This window comes from Pseudogymnoascus destructans (genome assembly GCF_001641265.1).
Source record: "Pseudogymnoascus destructans isolate 20631-21 unplaced genomic scaffold scaffold_3, whole genome shotgun sequence".
NCBI lineage: Eukaryota > Fungi > Ascomycota > Leotiomycetes > Thelebolales > Thelebolaceae > Pseudogymnoascus > Pseudogymnoascus destructans.
Window position 1 is genome coordinate 554,021 of NW_020167522.1, and position 22,779 is coordinate 576,799.

Sequence of the window (22,779 nt, forward strand, 5' to 3'; positions counted from 1 at the left end):
AAATAGTCTCCAAACAGTAATTTACGAGTACAATATAAATAGAGAGCATACACGTCTATCCTGATTCTTCTGAGTTGATGCCATCACCAGGCCCCGATAGAGCAAAGGAGTCGCGATGTCTAACAGAACAATGATATATACTGAACTCGTAACTTTTTGGTCATGTTATAAGACTCAACCTCTTCCATAACTATACCGCCGCCATTACCTCCCACCCCCTATACTCCCCAAGCTAAACTAAGCCATCCCATATTCCTATCTAATACAGTGTCGTTCCACCCCTCTTTTTAAAATAAGCCGTCCATCAACCTCAATCTTTTCGCCAAGTTAAGCACCCTTCATAGCTCAAGTACTCTTCTTCGCATCCCTCTCAATCTTCTTCAATGCCCTCGTCCGGATATCCTGATGGAGCTTCTTGTTGATCGCCACCGTAGTCGGGCTGCTCGTGCCGCTCGTATTCTCAATCCACCACTGCATGAGCGCGTGGCTCCAGTACGGTGTCGACGTGTTTGCGGTCTTCCTTGCACCACCTGAGCGGCCTACACTACCGAGAGCCGACTTGACAAAGTTGCGTGCGTTGGGAATCATAGCCGACGGGCGTCTGATCTTGGACATGGCGGAAGTCACGAGGTAAGAGAGCACAAGCTGCACATCCACACCTTGTGGGGCGAGCTCAGATGCAAGAGACGTCGACCAGTGCTGGAGGAATGCCTTGGATCCCGAGTAGGTAGCGAGAAGCGGCGTGGGGAGAAGTCCGCCGAAAGAGCCCATTGTCAGGATGAGGCCACGCTTGCGCCGGACCATTCCAGGTGCGATGAGGCGGGTCACCTCGAGCGTGCCGAGGCAGTTGATCATGATAATGTCGCGCATCTCTTTGTGCGGCGTGAGGAGGAACGGGACGGGGTATGAGTGGCTCTGTCCGACATTATTAATGAGGATCCCGACGTCGAGGTCGTCAACGAGCGCCTTCAGCTTGGCATAGTCGGTCGCGTTGTCCTTAGAGAAGTCCATGGCGAGATATTTCGTCTTGATGGCTGGCGTCTTCGTCTCGATCTCCTGGGAGAGGGTGGCGAGCTTGGATTCGGTGCGCGAGACGAGGAGGATGTTGAAGCCCTTCGAAGCGAGCTGGAGGGCGTATTCCTTGCCAAGGCCGTCGGACGCGCCAGTGATGACTGCCCAGGTGCCCTTTGGCCCATACTTGCGAAGCTACAGATGTGTCAGGCTTATTATTATTAAGAAAGCAATTCTGCGGGGTAATCCTTACATTGGAGCCGCTGAGGATGAAGAGGTCCAGGAGAAGGGCGATGTAGCTGAAGACCTTCCTGCCCAGCCACAAAGCACCCAATGCAGCGAATCCAATCGTTACCGGCTTCGGAATCGCAGCCAAGATGTCGTCGATTGCCATTTTGCTGGTTTTATGGCGGTGTCGTCGTTGAATTATATTGCGAATGTTTTCTTAGGCTGATTTGTGTCGTACATGACAGGTAGAGTACTGTACCGCATCATTGATGGTCCGTGCATGATTTCCATGGGAATACCGAGTAGCTCTAAAAATGTCTGAAAAATGTATTACATTTGATATTCCTGACCCTCAACATATTAATTAATAACAATTCGTTCTCTCACCCACATTACACGAAGCAATGGACGCGATACTCCCATATCTGCCCCAACATGCGGGCTTCCTCCCAAAGTGGATGCTCTTCGTATGTCGCAACCCCTATCCGCGTCCCAACGAAGCTCCAAGCCTCATCCCCACGTATCACCAACTAACTGCTACCAGACCTCCATAGTCGCAATTGGCAACTCGGTCCAATCCTTCGTAACCCTCTATTACACCCGCCGCATCTACAACATCGACCCCGCACGCCCCAAGGCCCTCCCTGCCACCCCCTCGGCCCCTGTCCCGCACTCCCCGCTCGTCACCCCCCTTTCCGCTCGCACCTTCGGAACCTGGACCTTCGTCGCTGCCCTTGTCCGCCTTTTCGCCTCTTATAACATTGATAACCCGGCTTTCTACGCCCTTGCGCTCTGCACATACGTTGTCGCCTTCGCGCACTTCGCGAGCGAGTGGCTCTTTTTCGGAACTGCGGAGTGGGGTTCGCCGCTAGCTGGGCCGATTGTCGTCAGTACCTCAACTATAACATGGATGTTGATGCAGAAGGAGTTCTATGTTGCTACGTAGAGCGTTAGACGGTGGATAGAATTGGTTGACAGGAGACTAAGTGAACGATAACCTGGCATTTCTTCGACGATTGTTAATATTGTTGTGTAGTACAGACATGAATGAGCAAGTTATAATTTGATGAACCTAATATCCCAAATTCCAGTTGACCGTTGTGTCCAATTGCTCTCACATATTCACCAAACTTTGAAATGGCCTTCACTTCACTCACTTGCATCACACTCAGCGGATTTGGCAGAAGTTCCACAATATATACATCAACTATATGCACCCTCACCATCTAAATCTAATCAGGGTAAATCACAACGAATTCCTATACAGCTCCCCTCCCGCATCCCTCAACTTCGCCGCCGCCTGTTCAGGCGTGATATCCCGCTGTGGCTCGGCCATCAGCTCGTATCCCACCAAGAACTTCCTCACCGTCGCGCTGCGCAATAGCGGTGGGTAGAAGTGCATGTGGAGGTGCGAGGCGTTGATCTCCTTCTCGGTCCCCTCCAGCGGAGCTTGGTGAATCCCCGAGCTGTATGGGAAGCTCGTCTCGAAGAGGTTATCATAACGGCGTGTCACCTCTGTAATCGCCTCCGCGAAGTCGAGTTTCTCCGCGTCATCGAGGTCGACGAGCGCGCGCTTGTGGGTCTTTGTTACAATGAGCGTCTCAAACGGCCAGACGGCCCACCAAGGGCAGACGACAAGGAATGAAGCATTTTGGAAAACGATACGCTCCTTCTTCTCCATCTCGAGCTTGGCATAGTCAGCGAGCAGGTTCTGGCCAGCGTGCTCGCAGCGGTACTTCTGCAGCTGTTCGAGTTCCTGGCCTGGCTCTTCGGGCGTGCCGGTGGTGGTCCAGACCTGGCCGTGGGGATGGGGATTCGAGCAGCCCATGGCGGCGCCTTTGTTCTCAAAGATTTGCATCCACCGGTACTGTGCAGTGGGTGCCGAGACGCCGTAGTCAGGATCGGAGGCAGCGGACGTTGCGGGCTGAAGGGAGTAGAGAGCTGACTTGGGGGAGAGGTGGGCGGCGTAGATTTTGCTCCACATCTGGACGACGGGGAGGATTTGCGCGGGAGTCAGGTCGGCGAGGGTGAGGTTGTGCTGGGGGGAGAAGGTGAGGACGTAGCATTTCCCTGTTACTGGTTCGGCGCGGAGGAGGAGGGATGAGAGGTCGCCTTCCTTTGCTTCTGGGAGGTACTCTGCTTGGGATTCCTTGACGGCGCTGTAGTCATTCACGAATACAAAGGTGTTCTTGTAGTCCGGGTTCTGATCGCCCTGGGCGCGAATATTTTTTGGGCAGAGGTAGCATGCCCGATCGTACTCGGGCAGGGTGGACTTTGAGGCGGACTCTTGCTGGCCCCTGGTAATTGTTAGTGGAGGCGCGCGTATTGAAAATAAAGTGTCAGTTGGCGCAGTAAATAATGGGAACTCACTGCCATGGCCTCTTCGTCCGGTGGGGAGAGACGAGTAGCCAGCTCCCCCGCAACGGGTTGTAGCGGCGATGCGAGATATCGTCGAGGATTGCGTCTGGCATGGTTGCTGGGCCTCAGCGAAACTCGCTGGGAATATTATACAGAAGGCAGGATATACGTAATTATATACTGAGGTATATGAAAATCAAAGAAGAGGAGGAGGAGACGTTAAAAGTGTAGAATGATGAGGGGTCATGAGGGGGCAGAAAATCGATAGGCCAATTGATTTTCTGCATTGGGGTTAGATCACGTAATCAGGTACTAGTGCCGCGCTCTACCAACTGAGCTAAGGGCGGCTGAATTGATGAGATGAGGAGCGATCATTGGGGATTATGACGAGTGTGATGGGCTTGGCAGGGCATCCCCTCATCCCCCCCTATCACCACCATAACCCCTCTCCTCCTACCAACCATCATTGCGCTTGCTGTGTGGTGATGGTTTAGTTATGTGGGCAGTGAGTGTGAAGCGTTTTTGGGGTTTCGGTATTCGAGGAGGCTTGTATACCACCCAGTAACGCAAAGCGTATACACGGAAGCCATGGTAAAAGTTAAGGCAAAAAAAACCTAGTCTTCATTCCTAGGAACATGATCGAAGCCATATCAGCTAAACTCCCCCCCTTCACCCATCCTCCCACCTATCTGCCTTCCCAGCCGCACCGTCCCGTCAGCCGACGCCGCTCCTTTGCCGAATACTGAAACGCCCGCCTGCCTGCCGAAAGACGCGAAGTGTAGGAGAGATGATTGTCTATACTGTACCATACCATACCTGCCCTGCCCTTTACGCGATTCCAGCTATCCAACGGGTTCACTGACCCTGGTAGGCTGTTGTTATTGTGTAAGGCGAGCTAGCCATGCTCCGTCGATCGTTCGTTGTGTAACCTCCCTCCCCCGGCCATATCCCACGACTTTCCCCCACGACTTTCCCCCACCCCTCCCCATCACACCTGGTATCGCACGCACGCACGCCCGCTCAAGAACAAAATCCTCCCACCGCCTTCCCCTAACCACGCTCATTGATAATTCCCCGTCGCAGCATACGTCGGCCCATGCCCTCTGCCCGAGTGCGCCGCGCTACCCTGCTCAAAGTAAGGGTGCATGCAAGCCTGTTTAGCGGAGATGCGGCCGGCGGGGTCGTAGACAAGCATGTTCTCCAGCAGGTCCTGGCCGATGTTGTCGAGGCCGGGGATCAGGTTGGCGTTGAGGTTGCGGCCCCATTTGGGGAAAGAGGATTTGAAGTCGGGGAAGGAGGTTACGCCTGGCCAGTCGAGTTCGGTGGGTGTGCCGAGGAGGCTGGGGAGTGTTAGTTGGGGGTTATAGGTGGTTGGAAATGGGGGGGACGCACCAGAAGATCTTGAAGATCTCGTCAATCTCGGAATCACCAGCGAACAGCGGCTTGCGCGTGCACATCTCGGCGAATATGCAGCCGACAGACCACATATCGACACCAGTGGAGTACTGGCGGCCACCGAGGAGGATCTCTGGGGCACGGTACCACAGCGTGACGACCTCGTGGGTGTAGGTACGGAGGGGGACACCAAAAGCTCTCGCGAGTCCGAAATCCCCGAGCTTGAGGTTGCCATCGCGGTCAATCAGGAGATTTTGCGGCTTCAAATCACGGTGCAGCACACGATGGCTGTGGCAGTAGCGGATACCCTCGCACAACTGGCTCATGAACTTCTTAACCATCTGGTCGCCGAGGCCGAGGCGGCCGAGGTCGGGGCTGGAGCCCTCGGGGAGAGCCTTGCCGCGCCCGCCGTCGCTGATGGGGAGGGCTTCCATGTATTTCTTCAGGTCGAGGTCGAGGAACTCCATGACGAGGTACAGCTTGTGGCCGTCGGCGTGCACGATGTTGAGGAGACGGACGATGTTGGGGTCGTTCATCTCTTTCAGGAGGGAGATCTCGCGGATGGCGGTGGAGGGGACGCCTTCATCTTCGGCTTCGAGACGGATTTTCTTGAGGGCTACAATGCGGCCGCCGTGCAGGAGGTCGCGGGCTTTGTAGACGACTCCGTAGGTTCCTGGAAGAAACAGTGTCAGCCGTTGCTCCGGTGTGGGAGAGCGTGCGGGGTAGCAATGGGGTCTGGTAAATGCAAATTACATACCCTCTCCAATCTTCTCCAATTTCTGGTAGTTCTCCATATTGAAGATACTGTTCTCTTATTTTTATGTGGCGTGGAAGTCGAATGCTGCCAGGAGCCCTCTCCTCAAGGGGGATCGTGTTTAGCGGGGCGATAAATGAGGGGCAGAACAAAGTGACATCCGCTGCATGTACTCGAAAGATTCGACAACTATACTCAGAATTGAACTCGGTCTCTTATATAACCTATCAGTCGTATACCGTCAGCTTGGGTTTGTTTGTTAGGATGCTCGTTTGTCGCTGTATGTTGGGCGTTCCGTTTGTTGTCTTTCGGGCGGCTGGAAGTAAATAAAGAGCCGTCGCGAGAAATCAAGCTCAGCTGGCAACGCGCACCTCGCTTACTCCATCAAGCTGGTCTATCAACTTTCTTGGCCACAATAAGGCAATGTCCTACAGGAAATTGTGGGCGGAATATGAACCACAACTACAGTATTTTTATTATGCTCATAAAGTGAATTTGTGCAGGGCTTATTTTGGATCAAAATGATAGCTCCTGATGAGGCCAATACGCCTCCAAGAAGACCTCCTTTGGACGCTCGGGAACAACCCCCGCAATTCTTGAAAGATGTCTTCAAGCGCTTCCAAAGGCTCCCGTTATCTGAGATTTTTACTTCTCATATTTTGGATTTTGCAAAAGATATTCTGCCTCAAGGGGTAAGGCTTGATAGAGAGATCTCATCGGAGGATCTACAATCTATTTATCGTCGTTTTATTGCAGACGGAAGGGATTTTGATGCCCCAGAAAGCCAGCCTGTTTATAGCTGCGAAGCATTGCCAGGTAGGGGAATTCTTTTATATCATGTCATATTTTCCCTTGTATATTTTGTAGCCTCTCATCTCTACCTATGGTCCATATTTCATCCTGACAGTGTTTCAGGTCTGCTCATTTTACCATCTTTCCTGCCGTCACAAGTCCAAAAAGAACTCTTATCCCGTCTTCTGCACAGAGACCTGTCAGACCCAGAGCACATGACAAATGTTCACATGTTCTACGATATGCCCTATCCAAAGGGTGTTTCTACTCCAGAAGGGCCGTCTGAAACACCTTCTTTCTTCTCATATTCGCCGAAAAGCAAAACAGTATTCAATCCAAAAGACCCTAGTGTCCACAAGCCTCTTACAGTCTCAAAATTCATGGAGAAGAGTCTCCGATGGGTTACTCTAGGTGGGCAATACGATTGGACGAACAAAGTCTATCCGGACGAGGCGCCGCCAGCGTTTCCAACCGATATCAAAGACCTACTCGAGGGTATTTTCCCAGAAATGAAGGCTCAAGCGGCGATTGTCAATTTATACAGCCCAGGCGACACCCTTAGCTTGCACAGAGACGTCAGCGAAGAGAGCGACAATGGCCTTGTTAGCATTAGCTTGGGTTGCGACTGCCTTTTCGTCGTTGGTTTGGGCCGAGACCCGTCCGATTCCATTGTGGTTCACCTTCGGTCCGGGGACGCTTTGCTCATGTCAAGGGAATCTCGGTTTGCCTGGCACGGAGTACCAAAGATCTTACCAAGCTCGTGTCCCACATATCTCGCGTCGTGGCCTGCAGAAGATAACCAATACGAGGAATGGCGAGACTGGATGATAAACAAGAGAATCAACCTTAACGTTCGGCAAATGTTTGATTGAGTGGTTTATTTCCACCGATACGAAAAAATCATTATCCCGACGAATTGAACCCCGTCGAAGCAGCACTAGAGATTTTATAACCTAATAGGCACTCTATGGATTTCCTGAATTGGAAAGTACTGCCGAGATTCCGATCAGCAGGGTAAGTCGACGGTGAGGTCATGCCCTAAGCATATCTTATCGCTCAATGCGGGCAATGCGGGGAAGCGTCAGCGAAAGTTAAAACAGCCCCCCATTACCAATGTTTTCTTCAAATTATAAGCTTTTACTGCTATACGCTATAAGCTGCATATAAATTCGCCATGTCGACGTGGAAAGAAGTAGCTCAAGCAAAGCGCGCGTCGATCAGAGCGGAAATTCCGGAGAAATGGCTCTTAGCATCTATCCCGTCTGTACAACAACAAAAAGATGTAACGGGCAAATACATACAAAAATTTCTAACAGAGAGAGAAATTGAGATTACGGAAACAGATGCTGTCGGAATTGTCGCAAAAACAACAACTGGGGCTTGGAAAGCAAGAGAAGTGACAGAAGCTTTCTGTCATAGAGCTGCCCTTGCACATCAACTAGTCAGTGACTTCTCTAATTCTCTCATAATCCCCGCACCAATTAACTTTTAAAATAGGTCAACTGTCTCCACGAAATATTCTTCGAAGCAGCAATTGTAGACGCGCAAAAGCTCGACGACTACTACGCTAAGAACAATGCCCCAATTGGTCCGCTCCATGGCCTTCCTATCTCCCTTAAAGATCAATTCCATGTTCGCGGCGTTGAAACAACTATGGGATATGTGGGCTGGATAAATACTTTTGAGGGAGTAAAGGGGACTGGAAAGGAGCGCGTCTTCGAGTCTGAGATGGTGCGGGAGCTCTGTAACCTTGGTGCTGTGCTATACGTTAAGACCGCAGTTCCTCATACATTGATGCATGGAGAGACAGTGAACAACGTTATTGGATACTGCTGGAATCCCAAGAATCGCCGTCTTGTTTGCGGTGGTAGTTCGGGAGGAGAGGGCGCCCTTATTGCCTGTCGAGGTGCCCCTATCGGTCTCGGCACAGACATCGGAGGCAGCATTCGTGTGCCTTCGTCCTTTAACGGACTCTATGGAATTCGCCCCAGTGTAGGAAGGTTACCATATGAGGGCATGGCGAACGCCATGCAAGGTCAGAATTCGATCTTGTCAGTCGTAGGCCCCATGGGTACGAGTGTCCGCGGGCTGAGACTGGTCATGAAGGCTATTCTGACACAGAAGCCATGGCTACATGACCCTGCCGTGCATGAGATCCCATGGCGTAGCGAGCAAGAGGAGGCTGTGCTTAAGCTCATCAAGTCTTCCGGCAAGGGCCGCCAGCTCGCTTTTGGCGTCTACCGCCACGATGGTGTCGTGCGCCCTCTTCCACCTGTTCGACGTGCCCTTGGTATTGTAGTCAAGACGATCGAGAAGCTAGGCCACAAAGTCATTGACTGGGTACCACCTCCTCATTATTATGCATCAGAGATCGCCGTACGTCGCGCCTCTCTCCCTCCTGTACCGAAGCTAATTAGCGAAGTTAAAAACCTGGATCTTCGACGGCGGTCTCGACGTCCACCAATCCATGGGTCTCGCCAGCGAACCCCTCGACCCAGCAATCAGCGCCATCTACGGCGCAGAACCCGTGCGCGAGTTCCAGGCTTCCGAAATCGCGAAGGTGAATGTCCAGATCCGAGAGTACCGTAAGCAGTACAGTGATTACTGGAACTCGACTGCTGAGTTGACCGGTACGGGAGAGGTGGTTGATGCGTTCATCATGCCCGTTACGCCATTCCCCGCGGCGATGCCGATGGATTACCCGCATTATGGTAAGAGTTTTCAGGAATCGTGGCTGTACAAAGAGAATAAGATGGCTGACAAACTTATAGATTACTGTACCCTCGTCAACCTCCTCGACTACCCCTCCATCGCCATCCCGGTCACAATCTCTTCGAAAACTCTTGATCCCGTAGATGACAAATTTGTGAGCCTAAGCGGCAACCCGTTGGACAAGAAGACATTCGATGTCTATGACCCAGAGATATTCGATGGTGCGTTCGTGGGCCTGCAATTGGTAGGCCGCCGATTGCATGAGGAGAGGCTGCTCGCGCTCGCAGAAATGCTTGGGGATGGGATTGAAGGGCCAAAATGAGATTATGCTAGTACTGGTTGAGCGATTAGGAACCCCTTTGGAGTTGATCATTGTATTAGAACATTCAGAATTATAGCAGCATTAAAGGGCGCATTTAGGTTAAATATATTAGAAATACCACTATCTAGAATAACCCCCCCGACTCTGAAGTGACCATCATAACATCCAATCCATTTATACTTTTCCGTAAACCATCTATCTACATTACTCGGGTATCCGAAAAAAAATCTTCCACAAACACAAAACCACAGATTCTAACAATGATATCCTCCTCGCTTCTAAACATACCAGACGCCTTCTCTTACCAGACTCCATCAGAGCACACCAATAAATCACACCCATCCTCTAACGACGTCCATAAACCGGATGCTCCTCCACCACCCTCCTCCCCCCCCCCACCGGCGGCGACCTCCACGCCACCGCCCTCCCACTCTCCACACTCACCTCCCTACTTGGCCCCAAAACTCTCGTCTGCGTATTCTGATACGCCGGCTCATTCAGAGGCTTCTCGGTATACTCCGCATCGCGACGAAACAGCTGCATGATCTCCTTCATGCCCAGCTTGCCCGCGCCGCCGTTCTTGCCGCCCTCGATGGCCTGGTTGGCGAGCTCGCGCTTCTTCTCTTGGAGCTCGAGGATGCGCTCTTCGACGGAGTCGGCGATGGTGATTTTGTAGACTATGACGTCGATTTTTTGGGTGAGGCGGTGGACGCGGTCGATGGCTTGTTCTTCGACGAACTAGGGGGTGGGTTAGTGTTTGTTTATTATGGGATGAGAACGATAGGGGTAACTTACGGGATTCCAGAATGGCTCAAGAATGACGACGCGCGTGGCGGCAGTCAAGTTCAGACCCAAGGATCCACACTTCAAGGAGCAGAGCAGGATGCGGCACGACTTCTCCTCGCGCAGCATTTTCAAGCTCGCCTCGCGGAGATCGTTCCTCATACTACCATCGTAGCGCGTGTATTTATACCCATCTCGCTGCAAAAATGGCTCAATCAGGTCTAACATGCTCGTGAACTGACTGAAGACGATGAATTTATGCTCATCAGCTTCCTTGCCGAGAATGCTAAGTAGATGCGTGATCTTGGTGGATGTGACGATAGTGGAGAGCTTGGCCTCATCATCATCGAGGTCGGAGACGTCGATATCGGAAGCACCTTCGACTTCAACCTCGGATTCATTGTCACTTGGGGGGTCAGATTTAATAGTTATGATCTCGCCCGTGGTATCTTGCACCACTGAGAGTTCCGTCTCATCAGCAGTGTTGTAATTGGTGGACTTATCACTCTCATCAGAACCGACGTCAATGCCTTCTCCCTCGGCATTTTCATCGTCTGTTCCGCCGGCCTTGCCGAGTTTGGTCGGGCCTCGCTGGTCTTCGCCGACAATCCAGGAGCCTTCGTCTTCATCATCGCTATCGACGATGACATTGCGATTACGAGTTTTGAGCTTCGTCTTAACCTTCTCTTCCTGGATGTCCGAGTGACGAGCCCGGATAGCTGAGATTCTATCTTTGCGAGTGGGCTTCTTCGTGCTCATCAACAAGTCACTCTCACACTCCTCGCATCTTATCGCTCCAGTCTTCGCCAGGTCCTTGCCGATTTCGAGTTGGCAGATGTCGCACTTCTTACTTCCGACCCCTAGGTCGCCGAACATACCAGCAAGATCTTCCAGGTCATCTTCGGTAGCTGCTGCCTTCTTTCGGGGGGTAGAAGGCACAGTGGCTGCTTCAGCACCCAGTGCCTCGCCATCCTTGCCCAGCTTGCCGGCAACCAATTTCGGATGGTTGCAAGCTTGTCTGAGACGAAGGAGTAAGGTTAAGGCACTGGCATAGTTAACATTCTGGCCATCCATCATCTCCTCCAAGCTCTTGTCTGCACGTTTCTCGAGACGATCGTAGAAGAGGCGCTCCTCAGGGGAGAATTTGGCAAAGACTTTCTCAATCTTTCGCTCTGTGACTTTAAACCCAGTGCTGCTAGCAGCTCCAGCAACTGATGGCTTGCCGCCAGGGTTTAGTGCTCCTTCCTTCTTCAAGATATTCTTAGTGCGGCGCTTCATGAAGATCTTGAGGTAGTGCTGTAATCTTTTAATAGCTACGTCGCCTCTCCCATTCTTCATTGGTCGATCAATCTGATCCTTCCACTGCTTCAGGTCGTCATATGGCTTAATACGGAGGAACTTGATCAAGCTTTGCAGCTCATCGAGATTATTCTGCATCGGTGTTCCGGTGAGACACCAGCGGTATTCACTTCTCAAAGCATAGCACGCCTGTGTCGCCTTTGCGTTGCGGTTCTTGATCGTGTGAGCTTCATCGAGGATAACACGATACCAGTGCAAACCGAAGCACCCGACCTTGATGCCTTCCGAATCCTGTGACGAGTTTCCAAACTCGGAAACTAGAATCTGGTAGGTGGTGACAACAACATCGTAGTTTTTCAGGTCGTTATGGTTCTTGGTACGCTGCGGACCGTGATGGACGTAGACGCGAAGAGCATGGGATGGCAGCACCTTGTCCTTAATTTCAAGCTCCCATTGTCGAATCAATGCCAGCGGTGCCACGACAAGCGTGCACTTCTGCATCGAGGAGGGAAACTTGCGCTTGCCATCTTCGAGATCTGACCCACTCGGTCGAGGGTTCGTCAGGATGAGCGAAATGGATTGAAGTGTCTTTCCGAGACCCATATCATCTGCCAAGATTCCACCCTTAGGGACTGTGCCCTTTTTCCTCGTGCCGAGTTCACGGTCTTTCATCCAGCCTAATCCCTCAACTTGATGAGGCAGTAATTTGACTTTGACGCCCTCTACTGTTCCGTCATCCTCGTCTTCGTCATCTTCCTCCACTGGTGCGTCGTCGGTGACGGCAAGACCCTTCAACATCGAAGCTAATCCATCTGCCTTAGCATCCAGCTTCTTCTTGCGTGACCTAGTCTTCGGGATATCATCGTCCTCATCCTCAATAGCGCCTTCCAACAGGGCCTTGAGGTCTTCAGCAGCCTTCTTCGGGTCAACAAAGGCATAGGGTGCTGCGGGAGCAAGGCGATCCCTATAGCTCTCCTTTGTAAGGTCAATGATATTCCCATAGCTGTCCCTTGTGAGGTCAATGGGGTTCTGATATTGGCGGACTGGTTGGATAGTCGGTTGGTAGTTATTGACGGATTGAAATCCTCCTCCCTGGTTATTCACGGGTTTAAAGCCGCCACCTCCTTGGGTATTCACGGACTTGAAGCCGCCTGGGTATTGAGTCCCAAAAGAACCGTAAACGGTAGGCGGTGCTGGCTGTGTGGTCGTATAAACCGGGGCGCTAGGTTTAGATATCGGTGTCGCAGCACCCGGAGGGACTCCGGGCACGGCGCGGGGTTGTTGGAATTGGGGACGGGCGGGCTTTGTTGGTATGAACATGCTCGAGTTTGTGTTGTATTTGGACTGTGTCTTGTTTCCCTGGCCATTCATCTTTGTGAGTGGCGATTGGGGCACCGTTGGCTGTCCAAATTGAGGGGCAAACGATGGCTGAGCCGGCGCTTGCAGTGCCGGATTGGATGGGTATGGTACTAATGGTGTCGGCTCCATTGGATCATTGTATTGAGCGGGCTTCGGCGGCGCCTTTGCAGGCGACCTTTCATTGACCATAGTGCTCGAATGTTTCCGGAGATTGCCTTTGGTGGCTTTTTTGTTCACGCCGAAGGCAGCTGGGACCGGCGAGTTGGTTGTCTGATGGCTCTCTGGAAAGAAGCCACTACTCTCAGCAGAATGGTAATCGAATAAGGACGTGGAATTTCCAAAGTCGCTGAGGCTAGGTGAATGCGGGGTGCTCCATTCGACAGAAGGCTCGGAATTCGGTGATACCAGCGTTTGTGTCGGTATCGGACGCGCAGCTGGAGAGATTTCAATAACTGAAGAGTCGAGAAACCCTCCTTGGTTTGTTTGAAGTGGTTGTGTTAGGTGGCGGTTGTGTGGCAGCGCGTTGTTCGTGGAGTTTGCTGGTTGTGTTGACTCCGGCGGGGTTTTGTTGCGTCTGGAGCTATTGTCGAGTTAAAAATTGTTCGTCACGTCGCGATCAACAAAGGTCAACGAGAATAATCCACCATACCTCATAAATTTTTGTTTTTAACTATACATCGATCACCGAGTATGTTCCTATGTGAATTTTGGAAGTTATATCTGTCTTCCTCAGGGTCTTGAATATCGATCAGACCCACAATAGGCATCAATGTAAATCGCCCACTATCGAAGCGATAAGCCGTTGGCCAGGTGAAACCTTAATCGAAGTTATACAGTTAACTTATGCAACGAGGGTCCCACCATGCGACAATATCACAAATTTCTCGGAATGGAAACAAAGAGTGGAGAGTGTATATTACTAGATATTCATTGAATGAATGTATTACAGTTCATTCCAAGCCCAATCCCCAAAACTACCAACTCCAATCACGTCTCAAACTAGTATCGTACAGTACCACTAACCTTCCACTCATAGTGATTCCAGGCCTACTTCTGCTCCTCTGATTTCCATTCAGTTCTTCCCAGCTTCAGAATTTCCGGCTGCCCCATTGTATATGACGCTGGCCCCTCTCCCGCAAGCGCTCTCAATCCGCCGCTCACTGCAGCTTTGGCAATGACATCCGCATCCTGCGCCCAACCGTCGCTCAACCAACCACCACTTACGGCACCAAATACCCTGGCAACGCCCTGGATCGCATATTCTGCCGCTCTCAGGTGGTCTCTTCCACCAAGAATAAGGCCAGGGCGCAGAATCACAGTCTTCTCAAAGCCCAGTGCCTTCACGGCTTCTTCCAGCTCCCCCTTCATCTTCGGGTATCCCATCATTGAATTGGGATTGGCGCCACCACTGCTGATGAGAACGTAGACCTTGGCGCCAGCCTTCTTCGCTGCCTGAGCGGCCTCGAGGTTCAAGTCATAGTCGATCTTTCGCTGGTTGTCAAATCCGCCTGCTGCGGCACGAGTAGTGCCCAGACCAGAGAAGAAAATGTCGGGCGGAGGCGTGATGGCGGAAATACTAGCTGCCCATTTGGCCGAGTCCTCGACGGTCGCGTTTAGCTTTGCGCCACTGTCTTTGGGAGCACGTCGGGTGAAAGTGCGGACGGAACTGATAGCTGGAAGCTGGAGGAGCGTGGAGAGGATATGTGATCCCTGTGAGCGTCAGCAGAGTTGATCAACATCCGCCGTCAATAAACACTGGCGAGGCTGACACTTACCACAAGGCCGGTACTTCCGATGACCACGGTGGAAGTCATGATGAGATAAGGTTGGGTTTTAAGGTCGTAGATGCGTATGAATATATTTCAGTAATTCAAAACAGTAGAACAGCGATTTTGTTGCAATGAAATGGATTTTTAAGATGACTTCTTCTCCTCCACACAAATGATCTTGAAGTCTCCATACGTCACAGACTTGCCTAGAACTCCTCCGGCGGTTAACGCCGCTATGTCCGCCATATCACGTGCTTTTCAGCCTTGCCCCATTCCCCACAACGAGAATTTCCCCATATTATCAAATCAATATTATCATACCACGTGACTTTAAATATTAGCGGCGGGCGATTAAAGTATAAGTTACGCTAAATTGGCCACATTAACCGAGAATTGCGTGATCGCGACTTTGCCGTATCGGCTCTGAAAAAAAAGTTATGAGACATGTGAGATACCTTCGCCCCCAGCAAAATATTGCTCATGACATTTGTAGACCCTGGGAATGGCGTCCTGTCCTTCTCAAAAGCCCATTGCTTTGGTAATACTGTAGACAGTAAGGTGTTCCTTCCTTATTTCCTTTCTGTTTCTTGTCTCCGTCTTCGCTTCCTCTTTCTATCCCCAAACCTCCTTCCCTTCCTTCGCTTTCTGTTCTATCAGCATTGCGGATTAGGATCTATTTACCTCGACTGCCCTCCAGTCAACCTATCCATCCCAATCCTCCCTCATATCCCCCCCGCATACCTCAGATATGCATCTCCAGCAGCACCAGGAGCCCTTTGGTGGCCCCGTTGGTGATAGCAGATGGAACAAGGAGCAAGAGGCACCCTCCGCCGCAAAGCAGTTCACTCAGAAGTCATCGGCTCTTCCATTCGGTCAGCCAATTGACTTTGCTTCTGTCAGCGGCCCAACCTATGTCACAGCTCAGACTTTGGTCCAGCAGGTGGCATATTCTTTGAGCGACAAGCTTTACAGCTACTCTCCGGAGACCTTCGACCTCGATATCTCAGCCAAGGACTGGGCTGCGGCCAAGGCCAAGAATGCTCACGGATACCCTACCTCGATCTCTGCTATGCAGACCAGAGCCGGTGCCGGATCAATTGCCCTTGGATACATGTTCTCCAAGGACTTCGATCTCTCAAAGAGGCATATCCCCCAGTCACTTCTCGCTTCCGCTGGCACCTTGAACCACCTCCGCCCAGCTCTCGACCAGCTCTCCCTACTCTACTCTGTCGCCAACCCTTTCGTTGCCCATATCACGGCGGTTGACTACGCTACCGGGTCTTCGAGCGGCCTTGTCACCGACTACACCTCCGCTCTGGCAGTCGCAGAGGACCTCGGCCTTGGACTCGTCTCCAGCGCATCCCCATACGAGGCTCAACATATCTCTCTCTTCGCCACCCTCTTGGCTACGGTTTTGCCAACTATCCACATTTACGATGGCATCAAGGTCGGGCGCGACACTGTCCGTGTCATTGATGTCCTTGACCAGGCTGGATTGAAGGGGGTGTATACCGCTGTCTCCAAGGAGATTGCTACCATTAGCAAGAAGGCCAATGTTGACTCCAAGGTCCAACAGGTGCTGAAGGCGTTCAACGATGAGCTGGGCACCGCATATGACCTGTTTGAATACCAAGGACACGAGAACCCAGACACTGTTTTGGTTGTCTTCGGCACCGTGGAGGCTGCCTTGGCTTCTCAAGTCGCAACTAAGCTGTCCGAGTCAGGAAGCAAGGTTGGCGTTATCAATGTCCGTGTTTACAGGCCATTCGTCGAGGAGGCCTTCATTGCCGCCCTCCCAGCGTCCGTCAAGACTGTTGCAGTTCTTGGTCAGGTTCAGGACGCCTCGGAAGTCGCAGATAAGTCTGTGCGCTCTGCCCTTTTTGGCGACGTCACTGCTGCTCTCACATTTTCGGACAAGTTCTCCCCTACTCTGTCTATCGTCGACAGCAAGTACGCCAGAGAGCAGTCTTTCACTCCAGACTCTATTGCTGCGCTGTTCAGCCAGCTGGACACCAAGGCCGTTTCCGATGCCGATGAGGTTTTAATCCAGCTTCTGGCACCAGGCAAGGCCGAGCAATACACGTTCTGGGATCTGGATGAGTCTGTTGCCAAATCTGCACCAGCCGCAATCAGCAAGTTTCTTTCTAGTGACTCCAAGACCAACATCTTCCTTAAGCAGGCCTACGACAACTTTGTGCAGGGTGGTGTTATCAGAAGCGACATCCGCAACTCCAAGAAGTCCATCGATACTTCTTACCCCATTGAGGAGGCTGATATTGCCGTCGTTGGTGATGAGAAGATCTTCAAGGACTTGGATGTTCTTGCCAGCCTCAAGGCTTGTGGTAAGCTCATCGTAAAGCTTCCTGGTCTTAAGGATGAGGATTTGGAGAAGAAGCTGCCTGCTTCCGTCCGCAGAGAACTTCAAGCTAAGAACATTGAGCTTTACGTTGTAGACCCAGCTGTATCTGCAGCTGTTGGAAAGGATGCCGCTCTGGAAACACAACTTCTTGAGATTGCATTCCTAAGAATTGCTCGTCCAGACGTGCTCACGAGCGGACTGGACAAGTTGGTCGCCATCAGTGGCAATGCCGCTGCATTGGCTGAGATTACAACTGATCTGGACAAGGCACTCCGTCAATTCGAGGTCCCAGCCGCATGGGCCGAGGTTGAAATCGATACGAAGGAGAGAGAGCTCCCCACGGATGTGCAGACATCCAGCTTCACTACCTTTGACAAGGCTGAGGTCCAAGAGCCTGCTCTTCTCAAGGACTGGCAAGCTGCTGCAAAGAGTCTCGCTTTCAAGGAGGCATATGGCACTGTCAGCGCCCTGCGTCCCGACCTTCCCGTCAAGACCTTCACCGTCAAGGTCCAGGAGAACCGTCGTTTGACCCCGCAGACCTACGACCGTAACATCTTCCACATCGAATTTGACCTCGGAACCTCTGGTCTCAAGTACAACATTGGCGAGGCCCTCGGTATCCACGCCAAGAACGATGAGCAAGAAGTCCAGATGTTCATGGTTGCCTACGGTCTCAATGCTGATGATGTTGTCGAGGTCCCATCTCGCGAGGACGTGTCTGTACTGGAGACACGCACTGTCTACCAATCTCTGATGCAAAACATTGACATCTTTGGCAAGCCACCAAAGAAGTTCTACGAGGCTCTGGCCGAGTTTGCTATTGATGAGAACGAGAAGAAGGAGCTCCTGACTCTTGCTGGCCCTGAGGGAGCCAACGAGTTCAAGCGCCGCGCTGAGGTTGACACCATTACCTACGCCGATATTCTCCTTGAATTCCCATCCGCCCACCCATCATTCCACGACATCGCACAGATTGTCAGCCCAATGAAGCGCCGCGAGTACTCCATTGCCTCCTCCCAGATGGTCAACCCAACAACCGTCGCACTGATGATTGTCGTTGTCAACTGGGTCGACCCGAAGGGCCGCGACCGCTTCGGTCAAGCCACCAGATACCTCAGCCAGCTCCCAGTGGGCACCGATGTCACTGTCAGCGTCAAGCCTTCCGTCATGAAGCTCCCAACCAAGGACTCCGCGCCTCTTATCATGGCCGGTCTCGGTACGGGTCTTGCTCCTTTCCGTGCCTTCGTCCAGTACCGTGCCATGCAAAAGGCACAGGGTATAGAGATTGGTTCCATCCTTCTGTACATGGGCTCCCGCCACCAGCGCGAAGAGTACCTCTACGGCGAGGAATGGGAAGCTTACCAGGACGCTGGTGTCATTACTCTCCTTGGACGTGCTTTCTCACGTGATCAACCCGAGAAGATTTACATCCAGGACAGAATGAGACAGACGGTTGATGACATCATCACTGCTTACATTGAGGAGGAGGGCTCGTTCTACCTCTGTGGTCCTACATGGCCCGTCCCAGATGTTACGGAGGTTCTGGAGGAGGCTATCTCTAAGAATGCGAAGGCGTTGGGCAAGAAGGTTGACTCGCGCAAGGCGATTGACCAGCTGAAGGAGGAGCAGAGATACGTTCTCGAGGTGTATTAGATAAATTGATCTTTTGTATATAAAAGTGAGCGTTTGGATGATAGAAGCTCGATATTTAGATTTCGGAGGGGGGGTATCAATCTCGTTAATGCCAGATTGTATACTACAACAGTTAATAATGATACCTTCCTTTGATATTATTCGAGTACAGCATACCCTGTCTCGTCATTCTCCCGGCCGTCCATTCAGAAGTTGATGTGGGTGGTGTGGGTGGGTATGAGTGGCGCCCAGCTCCAGGCCTAGAGTGGAAGCGTCAGTATTGGGTTATCGTTGAATAGCCGCAGTATACCCTACCCATCTTAAAACCTCAAACCCCAGACAACGCTGCGTTGGCACATCCCCAATTGGACCGATATTACACTGGCGCCAACAAAGCCACGCATCTCACAGCAATCATTTCAGCAGGCACTACCTGCACATATACCACGCATCGCCATCGCATCCAGACAATAAGCAATTATGCCAGACAGTGGCAAACGCCCAACCCAAGCAGGGGCCCCAGGACACCGCAACACAAAGAACAACGCTACCGACACTGGATCCGACACTCTGTCCAGCACGCCGCCACAAAGGGAGCACAAGGCAAAGACAAAGCACGCAGTGGGCCACCGATTATACGGCAGGGTCCCCAGCACCCGGGCGCTCCAGAAGCTGAAGGCGCACGCAGGCGAGCGCGATGCGAGCAAACACCTCCGGCGCCAGACATCAACACCAGGGAGTCCCACGACGCCAACGATGCAGGGCATAGACGAGCCCAAATTCCCGCGCAGTGAAACCGCAGCGCCCACCCGCCCCAGCACCCTCCGCCGCAACAAGTCGCACGCCGAAGTCAAGAAGGCCAAAGTCGCCACGGCCATGAAGCGCTCCGCAAGCCATACAAGTATCATCCACCAGAGCAAGTCCAGCGTACATTTCGACCTCGCCAACACTACGACTAACGGCGACGACCACGACGACGGCTGGACCGAAGCAAGCGGCTCCGCCTCCCCGTCCCTCTCCCGCGCCAACTCCGTCGCAGGCGCCTCCTGCGGCCGCAACTCCGCCAGACCCCCCGCGAGCGTGGCGAACTCTATACCCCCCTCCCTCGCCGCCTCGCCGGCGAAACTCCGCGTCGACGCCCGCGACTGGTCGAAGCACGAGAGGACACACAGCGCGCCGGACGCGCACCAGATTACCTCACGGCTCCTGCAGCGCACGCCCTCGCTCGGCGCGGCACCCAAGATGTCTACTGTGTCCGCGACGGCGGTGGCCCCCGGGACCTCGCAAGTCAGCGACCTAGTACCCAGCTCTGGATCCGCAACTCCACACACCGACTCGCACAAATCGGAGCTGATATCACGCTTCAAGGGGTCCGGATCAGGGACACCCGGCGACACCTCACCCTTCCTACAATCCCACCATCCTACATCTACAAAGAAAGCCGAGGCGGCCAATGGCGCCGCAACGCAGGAATCGGAAGCCGCAAATTTCGCCCTCAACAGCCGCCGCGCAAACTCAATGTCGAATCTCAAAGCCCGCGGCATCGAGCCCGACGACTCCTCCGACGACGACCGCGCCCTCGCGCCCCGAGGCCGGAAATCAAGCACCCACTACATCCCCCCCCAGCAATCACGAACACAGCAGAAACTCTGGCTCCAGCGCGCGTCCTCGAATATCGAGCCCGCGCAGCTTGCGCCTGCTGGGGCGCTGGGACTGGGTCTGGGGGGGTTGCCGGTGGGAATGGGCATGGGAATGGGCATGGGGCTTAATGTGCATGCGTCGCCGCTGGTGGGGAGTATTGGGAGTGGATACGGCCCTGAGGGCGGGGCGGGGGATCCGAGGATTAGGATGCAGCTTGAGAAGACGGGGTCGGCGTTTATGGTTGTGAGGAGGCATCAGGATCCGATTGCGAAGAGTGTGAGGAGGTTGTTGGTGTTGCCGGGAGGGGAGAAGGGGAGGAGGATTCCGGGGACGGGGAGGGTGAAGGCGGGGAAGAGGGTGGGGCTTAGTCAGAGTCTTAGGGAGGGGAGGTCCAAGGGGGGGCTGCCGAGTGGGAGTTTGGAGGATGCGAGGCCCGGGGGGAGTTTTGAGGAGGGGAGTCCGGTGGGGAGTGTGCAGAGTGGCGGGGGGGATGATGGGTTGGCGGCTATTTTGAGGGGGTTATGGGAGAAGGGGCCGGAGTTGAGCTCGAGTAGTTGAGGAGGCAGAAGGGGGGGTGTGGTTTCTTGGGGGAAGGAGTAAGCGCTGGGCAGGGATGGCCGGAATTTGGCAGGGCGCGGCTGCTGCTATAGGCGCCCTCTACCTCCTCTTGGGGAGAGTACCGGAATACGCATACAGAATCGTATGGGATCTCTGGTGGCCGGGACTTCTCACTTTTGGCGCAACAGAGTAGAAGGCTGAGCAGTAGAATCCAGTATATGGAATAAATCAATCAATTGAATTGCCACACTATCTGTAGAGCTCGGGGAAGCCCCGAGAAGCGAACCAGCCGAAGGCCCTCGACGCTCAACAGTGACTGAACTTGGTGGCTGCTTACGGGCAGCGCCACCGGCAAACCCGAGCCAACCGGGTAACTCGAGACCTCCTCAGTAAAGATCCGTCATTTCGGGTGGTTCCCCTTGACACATTCTTCCCTTCTTGCCGCCTCATTATAAGCCTCGCCTTGGCGTCTTGTGGCGGCGTTTATAGTCGATAGGGGCTAGCGGAATGATGCGGGTGTCGCCGTCGGTGGGGTGGGGGGCGGACGACGCAACGAAATTGGTACTATGGTAAATAAGTAAGTTCTTGGGTTTGTACAGTACGTAACTTTGTGGTTGTGAATATGGATATGGTTCTTGATTTTTTCAGGGGCGGGTAGGTGTCGTTTTCACTTTTCGCAGTGGCTGTACTAGGTAGTAGGGGGGGAAAGGTGGCGAGGATACGAGAGTAGAGGGGGAGGCAAAATATTGAAAAGCATGTGATAAGTATATCTATTGATTTTCTAAGGTGGCTTGTTTCCAGGGCAGGAGGGCCTATGTGCTGGCGAGCTGGTACGGCTGGTAGGGGGTGTTTGTTCGGCAGGCTCAAGTTCAGTGAGTCTCACTTGAGACGAGGCGGATTCTGAGGCGGATTCTGGCCGTAGCAGGGGGAGGATGGAGAACGGAATGGGACGATGGATGTAGGTGGCTGGCCAGTCTATCTACAGGCCATGCTCGTTATTATATGTACGTGCGGTTGGTGTTGGATATTGAAGTCAAGGCTGGTCTCGTATTGAGATATGGTTGGTTCTAGAGGGAGTAGGATAGTCAGCCAATGCAACGGAAGCATTTCTTGGGGCTCAGTGGTGCTAGCTTTTGTCTAAGTCCTCTAACCACTTTAGTTTCTCGCAGTCAGTCCGCAACTTTCTCCATGGTCCGGACGGTATGAAGTGCGAGATCCTCGATGCCTCTGGCGGATCTCTCTCGGGTTGTAGCGGTGGTCATGAGTGTGAGGCTGGTCACGCTGCAGGGTGAGTCTTCTCAAACAACGGTATGCAAGATCCATTGCTAATGATAGTCCTTATAAGCTTTCAAATCCTTAATTCCATGTCCGTACTTCATAAGCTGCATCAAAGCACTTACGACTCTTTGTAAAAAGCGAAGGTAGATATCGATTCTCGAGTTGGAGTGTTCTCGAGCGTTTTTTCCCCTTCGATGGATGAGTCGAAAGGGCTAAAGATTTTTCTGGATATCGTCGGAATGGGGTTTGTGCTGCCTCAATGTTGAACTTTGGTGTGTACATTGTTTTACTTTCACCTTTGCTGATCCCTCTTTCCAATATGGGATTTATAATGTTGACAACAACTCATAGTGCTTAAAACTGGCTTGTTTGCTGGTAAACCAAACGCTCTTGGGATATCGAAAGATATTATAAATTGGATGGTGTCGAACGGTATATCACTTCGAAAAGACACTGTGTCTCAATCTAACAGTGCTCTTGGGACGCAGAACAAGTTATCAGACAAAATTGCCCTGACAATTGATGCATG

The 22,779-nt window shown here is 52.5% G+C and overlaps 10 protein-coding genes across 10 annotated transcripts; 5 read left to right on the plus strand and 5 right to left on the minus strand.

The window, feature by feature from the left end:
- Positions 1-47: 47 nt before the first annotated feature.
- VC83_01481 (uncharacterized protein) lies at positions 48-1,539 on the minus strand. The gene is made up of 2 exons (XM_024465158.1): positions 1,265-1,539; positions 48-1,206 (listed from the first exon to the last, which is right to left on the minus strand). Exons 1-2 carry the CDS (start codon positions 1,403-1,405, stop codon positions 346-348), a joined length of 1,002 nt encoding a protein of 333 aa, XP_024327096.1. The 5' UTR covers positions 1,406-1,539; the 3' UTR covers positions 48-345.
- Positions 1,540-3,898, minus strand: GAL7 (galactose-1-phosphate uridyl transferase). Its single transcript, XM_024465160.1, has 2 exons — positions 3,610-3,898; positions 1,540-3,536 (listed from the first exon to the last, which is right to left on the minus strand). Exons 1-2 carry the CDS (start codon positions 3,708-3,710, stop codon positions 2,486-2,488), a joined length of 1,152 nt encoding a protein of 383 aa, XP_024327094.1. The 5' UTR covers positions 3,711-3,898; the 3' UTR covers positions 1,540-2,485.
- On the plus strand, positions 1,644-2,185 carry ERG28 (ergosterol biosynthesis protein; the record flags this gene model as incomplete). Its single annotated transcript, XM_024465159.1, has 2 exons — positions 1,644-1,706; positions 1,784-2,185. 2 exons carry the CDS (start codon positions 1,644-1,646, stop codon positions 2,183-2,185), a joined length of 465 nt encoding a protein of 154 aa, XP_024327093.1.
- A 629-nt stretch (positions 3,899-4,527) lies between the features above and the next one.
- CDC28 (Cyclin-dependent kinase catalytic subunit) lies at positions 4,528-6,061 on the minus strand. The gene is made up of 3 exons (XM_024465161.1): positions 5,750-6,061; positions 4,990-5,665; positions 4,528-4,937 (listed from the first exon to the last, which is right to left on the minus strand). The coding sequence occupies exons 1-3, from the start codon at positions 5,784-5,786 to the stop codon at positions 4,658-4,660; spliced, it is 993 nt and encodes a 330-aa protein (XP_024327091.1). The 5' UTR covers positions 5,787-6,061; the 3' UTR covers positions 4,528-4,657.
- A 117-nt stretch (positions 6,062-6,178) lies between these two features.
- On the plus strand, positions 6,179-7,410 carry VC83_01485 (uncharacterized protein; the record flags this gene model as incomplete). The annotated part of the gene is made up of 2 exons (XM_024465162.1): positions 6,179-6,562; positions 6,662-7,410. Exons 1-2 carry the CDS (start codon positions 6,268-6,270, stop codon positions 7,408-7,410), a joined length of 1,044 nt encoding a protein of 347 aa, XP_024327092.1. The 5' UTR covers positions 6,179-6,267.
- AMD2 (Acetamidase) lies at positions 6,913-9,688 on the plus strand. The gene is made up of 4 exons (XM_024465163.1): positions 6,913-7,979; positions 8,036-8,914; positions 8,961-9,249; positions 9,310-9,688. Exons 1-4 carry the CDS (start codon positions 7,713-7,715, stop codon positions 9,570-9,572), a joined length of 1,698 nt encoding a protein of 565 aa, XP_024327089.1. The 5' UTR covers positions 6,913-7,712; the 3' UTR covers positions 9,573-9,688.
- Positions 9,689-13,910, minus strand: VC83_01487 (uncharacterized protein). Its single transcript, XM_024465164.1, has 3 exons — positions 13,663-13,910; positions 10,368-13,593; positions 9,689-10,310 (listed from the first exon to the last, which is right to left on the minus strand). Exons 1-3 carry the CDS (start codon positions 13,665-13,667, stop codon positions 9,918-9,920), a joined length of 3,624 nt encoding a protein of 1,207 aa, XP_024327090.1. The 5' UTR covers positions 13,668-13,910; the 3' UTR covers positions 9,689-9,917.
- On the minus strand, positions 13,911-14,970 carry FMP52 (Protein fmp52, mitochondrial). The gene is made up of 2 exons (XM_024465165.1): positions 14,789-14,970; positions 13,911-14,723 (listed from the first exon to the last, which is right to left on the minus strand). The coding sequence occupies exons 1-2, from the start codon at positions 14,825-14,827 to the stop codon at positions 14,061-14,063; spliced, it is 702 nt and encodes a 233-aa protein (XP_024327097.1). The 5' UTR covers positions 14,828-14,970; the 3' UTR covers positions 13,911-14,060.
- A 187-nt stretch (positions 14,971-15,157) lies between these two features.
- On the plus strand, positions 15,158-18,974 carry VC83_01489 (uncharacterized protein). Its single transcript, XM_024465166.1, has one exon. The coding sequence runs from the start codon at positions 15,531-15,533 to the stop codon at positions 18,792-18,794; it is 3,264 nt and encodes a 1,087-aa protein (XP_024327098.1). The 5' UTR covers positions 15,158-15,530; the 3' UTR covers positions 18,795-18,974.
- A 279-nt stretch (positions 18,975-19,253) lies between these two features.
- VC83_01490 (uncharacterized protein) lies at positions 19,254-21,196 on the plus strand (the record flags this gene model as incomplete). Its single annotated transcript, XM_024465167.1, has 1 exon — positions 19,254-21,196. The coding sequence occupies one exon, from the start codon at positions 19,254-19,256 to the stop codon at positions 20,970-20,972; it is 1,719 nt and encodes a 572-aa protein (XP_024327344.1). The 3' UTR covers positions 20,973-21,196.
- Between the last annotated feature and the right edge of the window lie 1,583 nt (positions 21,197-22,779).

What these genes read in the sequence shown, in the direction of transcription:
- VC83_01487 (XM_024465164.1), bottom strand. An exon ending in TTGAGCCATTCTGGAATCCC is followed by an intron (nt 10,311 to 10,367) that starts GTAAGTTACCCC and finishes CCCACCCCCTAG; the next exon opens with TTCGTCGAAGAACAAGCCAT.
- AMD2 (XM_024465163.1), top strand. Translation starts at nt 7,713, where the DNA reads ATGTCGACGTGGAAAGAAGTAGCTCAAGCAAAGCGCGCGTCGATCAGA. An exon ending in CTGCCCTTGCACATCAACTA is followed by an intron (nt 7,980 to 8,035) that starts GTCAGTGACTTC and finishes CTTTTAAAATAG; the next exon opens with GTCAACTGTCTCCACGAAAT. An exon ending in ATTATGCATCAGAGATCGCC is followed by an intron (nt 8,915 to 8,960) that starts GTACGTCGCGCC and finishes TAATTAGCGAAG; the next exon opens with TTAAAAACCTGGATCTTCGA.
- VC83_01481 (XM_024465158.1), bottom strand. Translation starts at nt 1,405, where the DNA reads ATGGCAATCGACGACATCTTGGCTGCGATTCCGAAGCCGGTAACGATT. An exon ending in TCATCCTCAGCGGCTCCAAT is followed by an intron (nt 1,207 to 1,264) that starts GTAAGGATTACC and finishes ACACATCTGTAG; the next exon opens with CTTCGCAAGTATGGGCCAAA.
- VC83_01489 (XM_024465166.1), top strand. Translation starts at nt 15,531, where the DNA reads ATGCATCTCCAGCAGCACCAGGAGCCCTTTGGTGGCCCCGTTGGTGAT.
- FMP52 (XM_024465165.1), bottom strand. Translation starts at nt 14,827, where the DNA reads ATGACTTCCACCGTGGTCATCGGAAGTACCGGCCTTGTG. An exon ending in TCGGAAGTACCGGCCTTGTG is followed by an intron (nt 14,724 to 14,788) that starts GTAAGTGTCAGC and finishes TGACGCTCACAG; the next exon opens with GGATCACATATCCTCTCCAC.
- GAL7 (XM_024465160.1), bottom strand. Translation starts at nt 3,710, where the DNA reads ATGCCAGACGCAATCCTCGACGATATCTCGCATCGCCGCTACAACCCG. An exon ending in CGGACGAAGAGGCCATGGCA is followed by an intron (nt 3,537 to 3,609) that starts GTGAGTTCCCAT and finishes AACAATTACCAG; the next exon opens with GGGCCAGCAAGAGTCCGCCT.
- CDC28 (XM_024465161.1), bottom strand. Translation starts at nt 5,786, where the DNA reads ATGGAGAACTACCAGAAATTGGAGAAGATTGGAGAGG. An exon ending in ATTGGAGAAGATTGGAGAGG is followed by an intron (nt 5,666 to 5,749) that starts GTATGTAATTTG and finishes TGTTTCTTCCAG; the next exon opens with GAACCTACGGAGTCGTCTAC. An exon ending in GAGATCTTCAAGATCTTCTG is followed by an intron (nt 4,938 to 4,989) that starts GTGCGTCCCCCC and finishes AACACTCCCCAG; the next exon opens with CCTCCTCGGCACACCCACCG.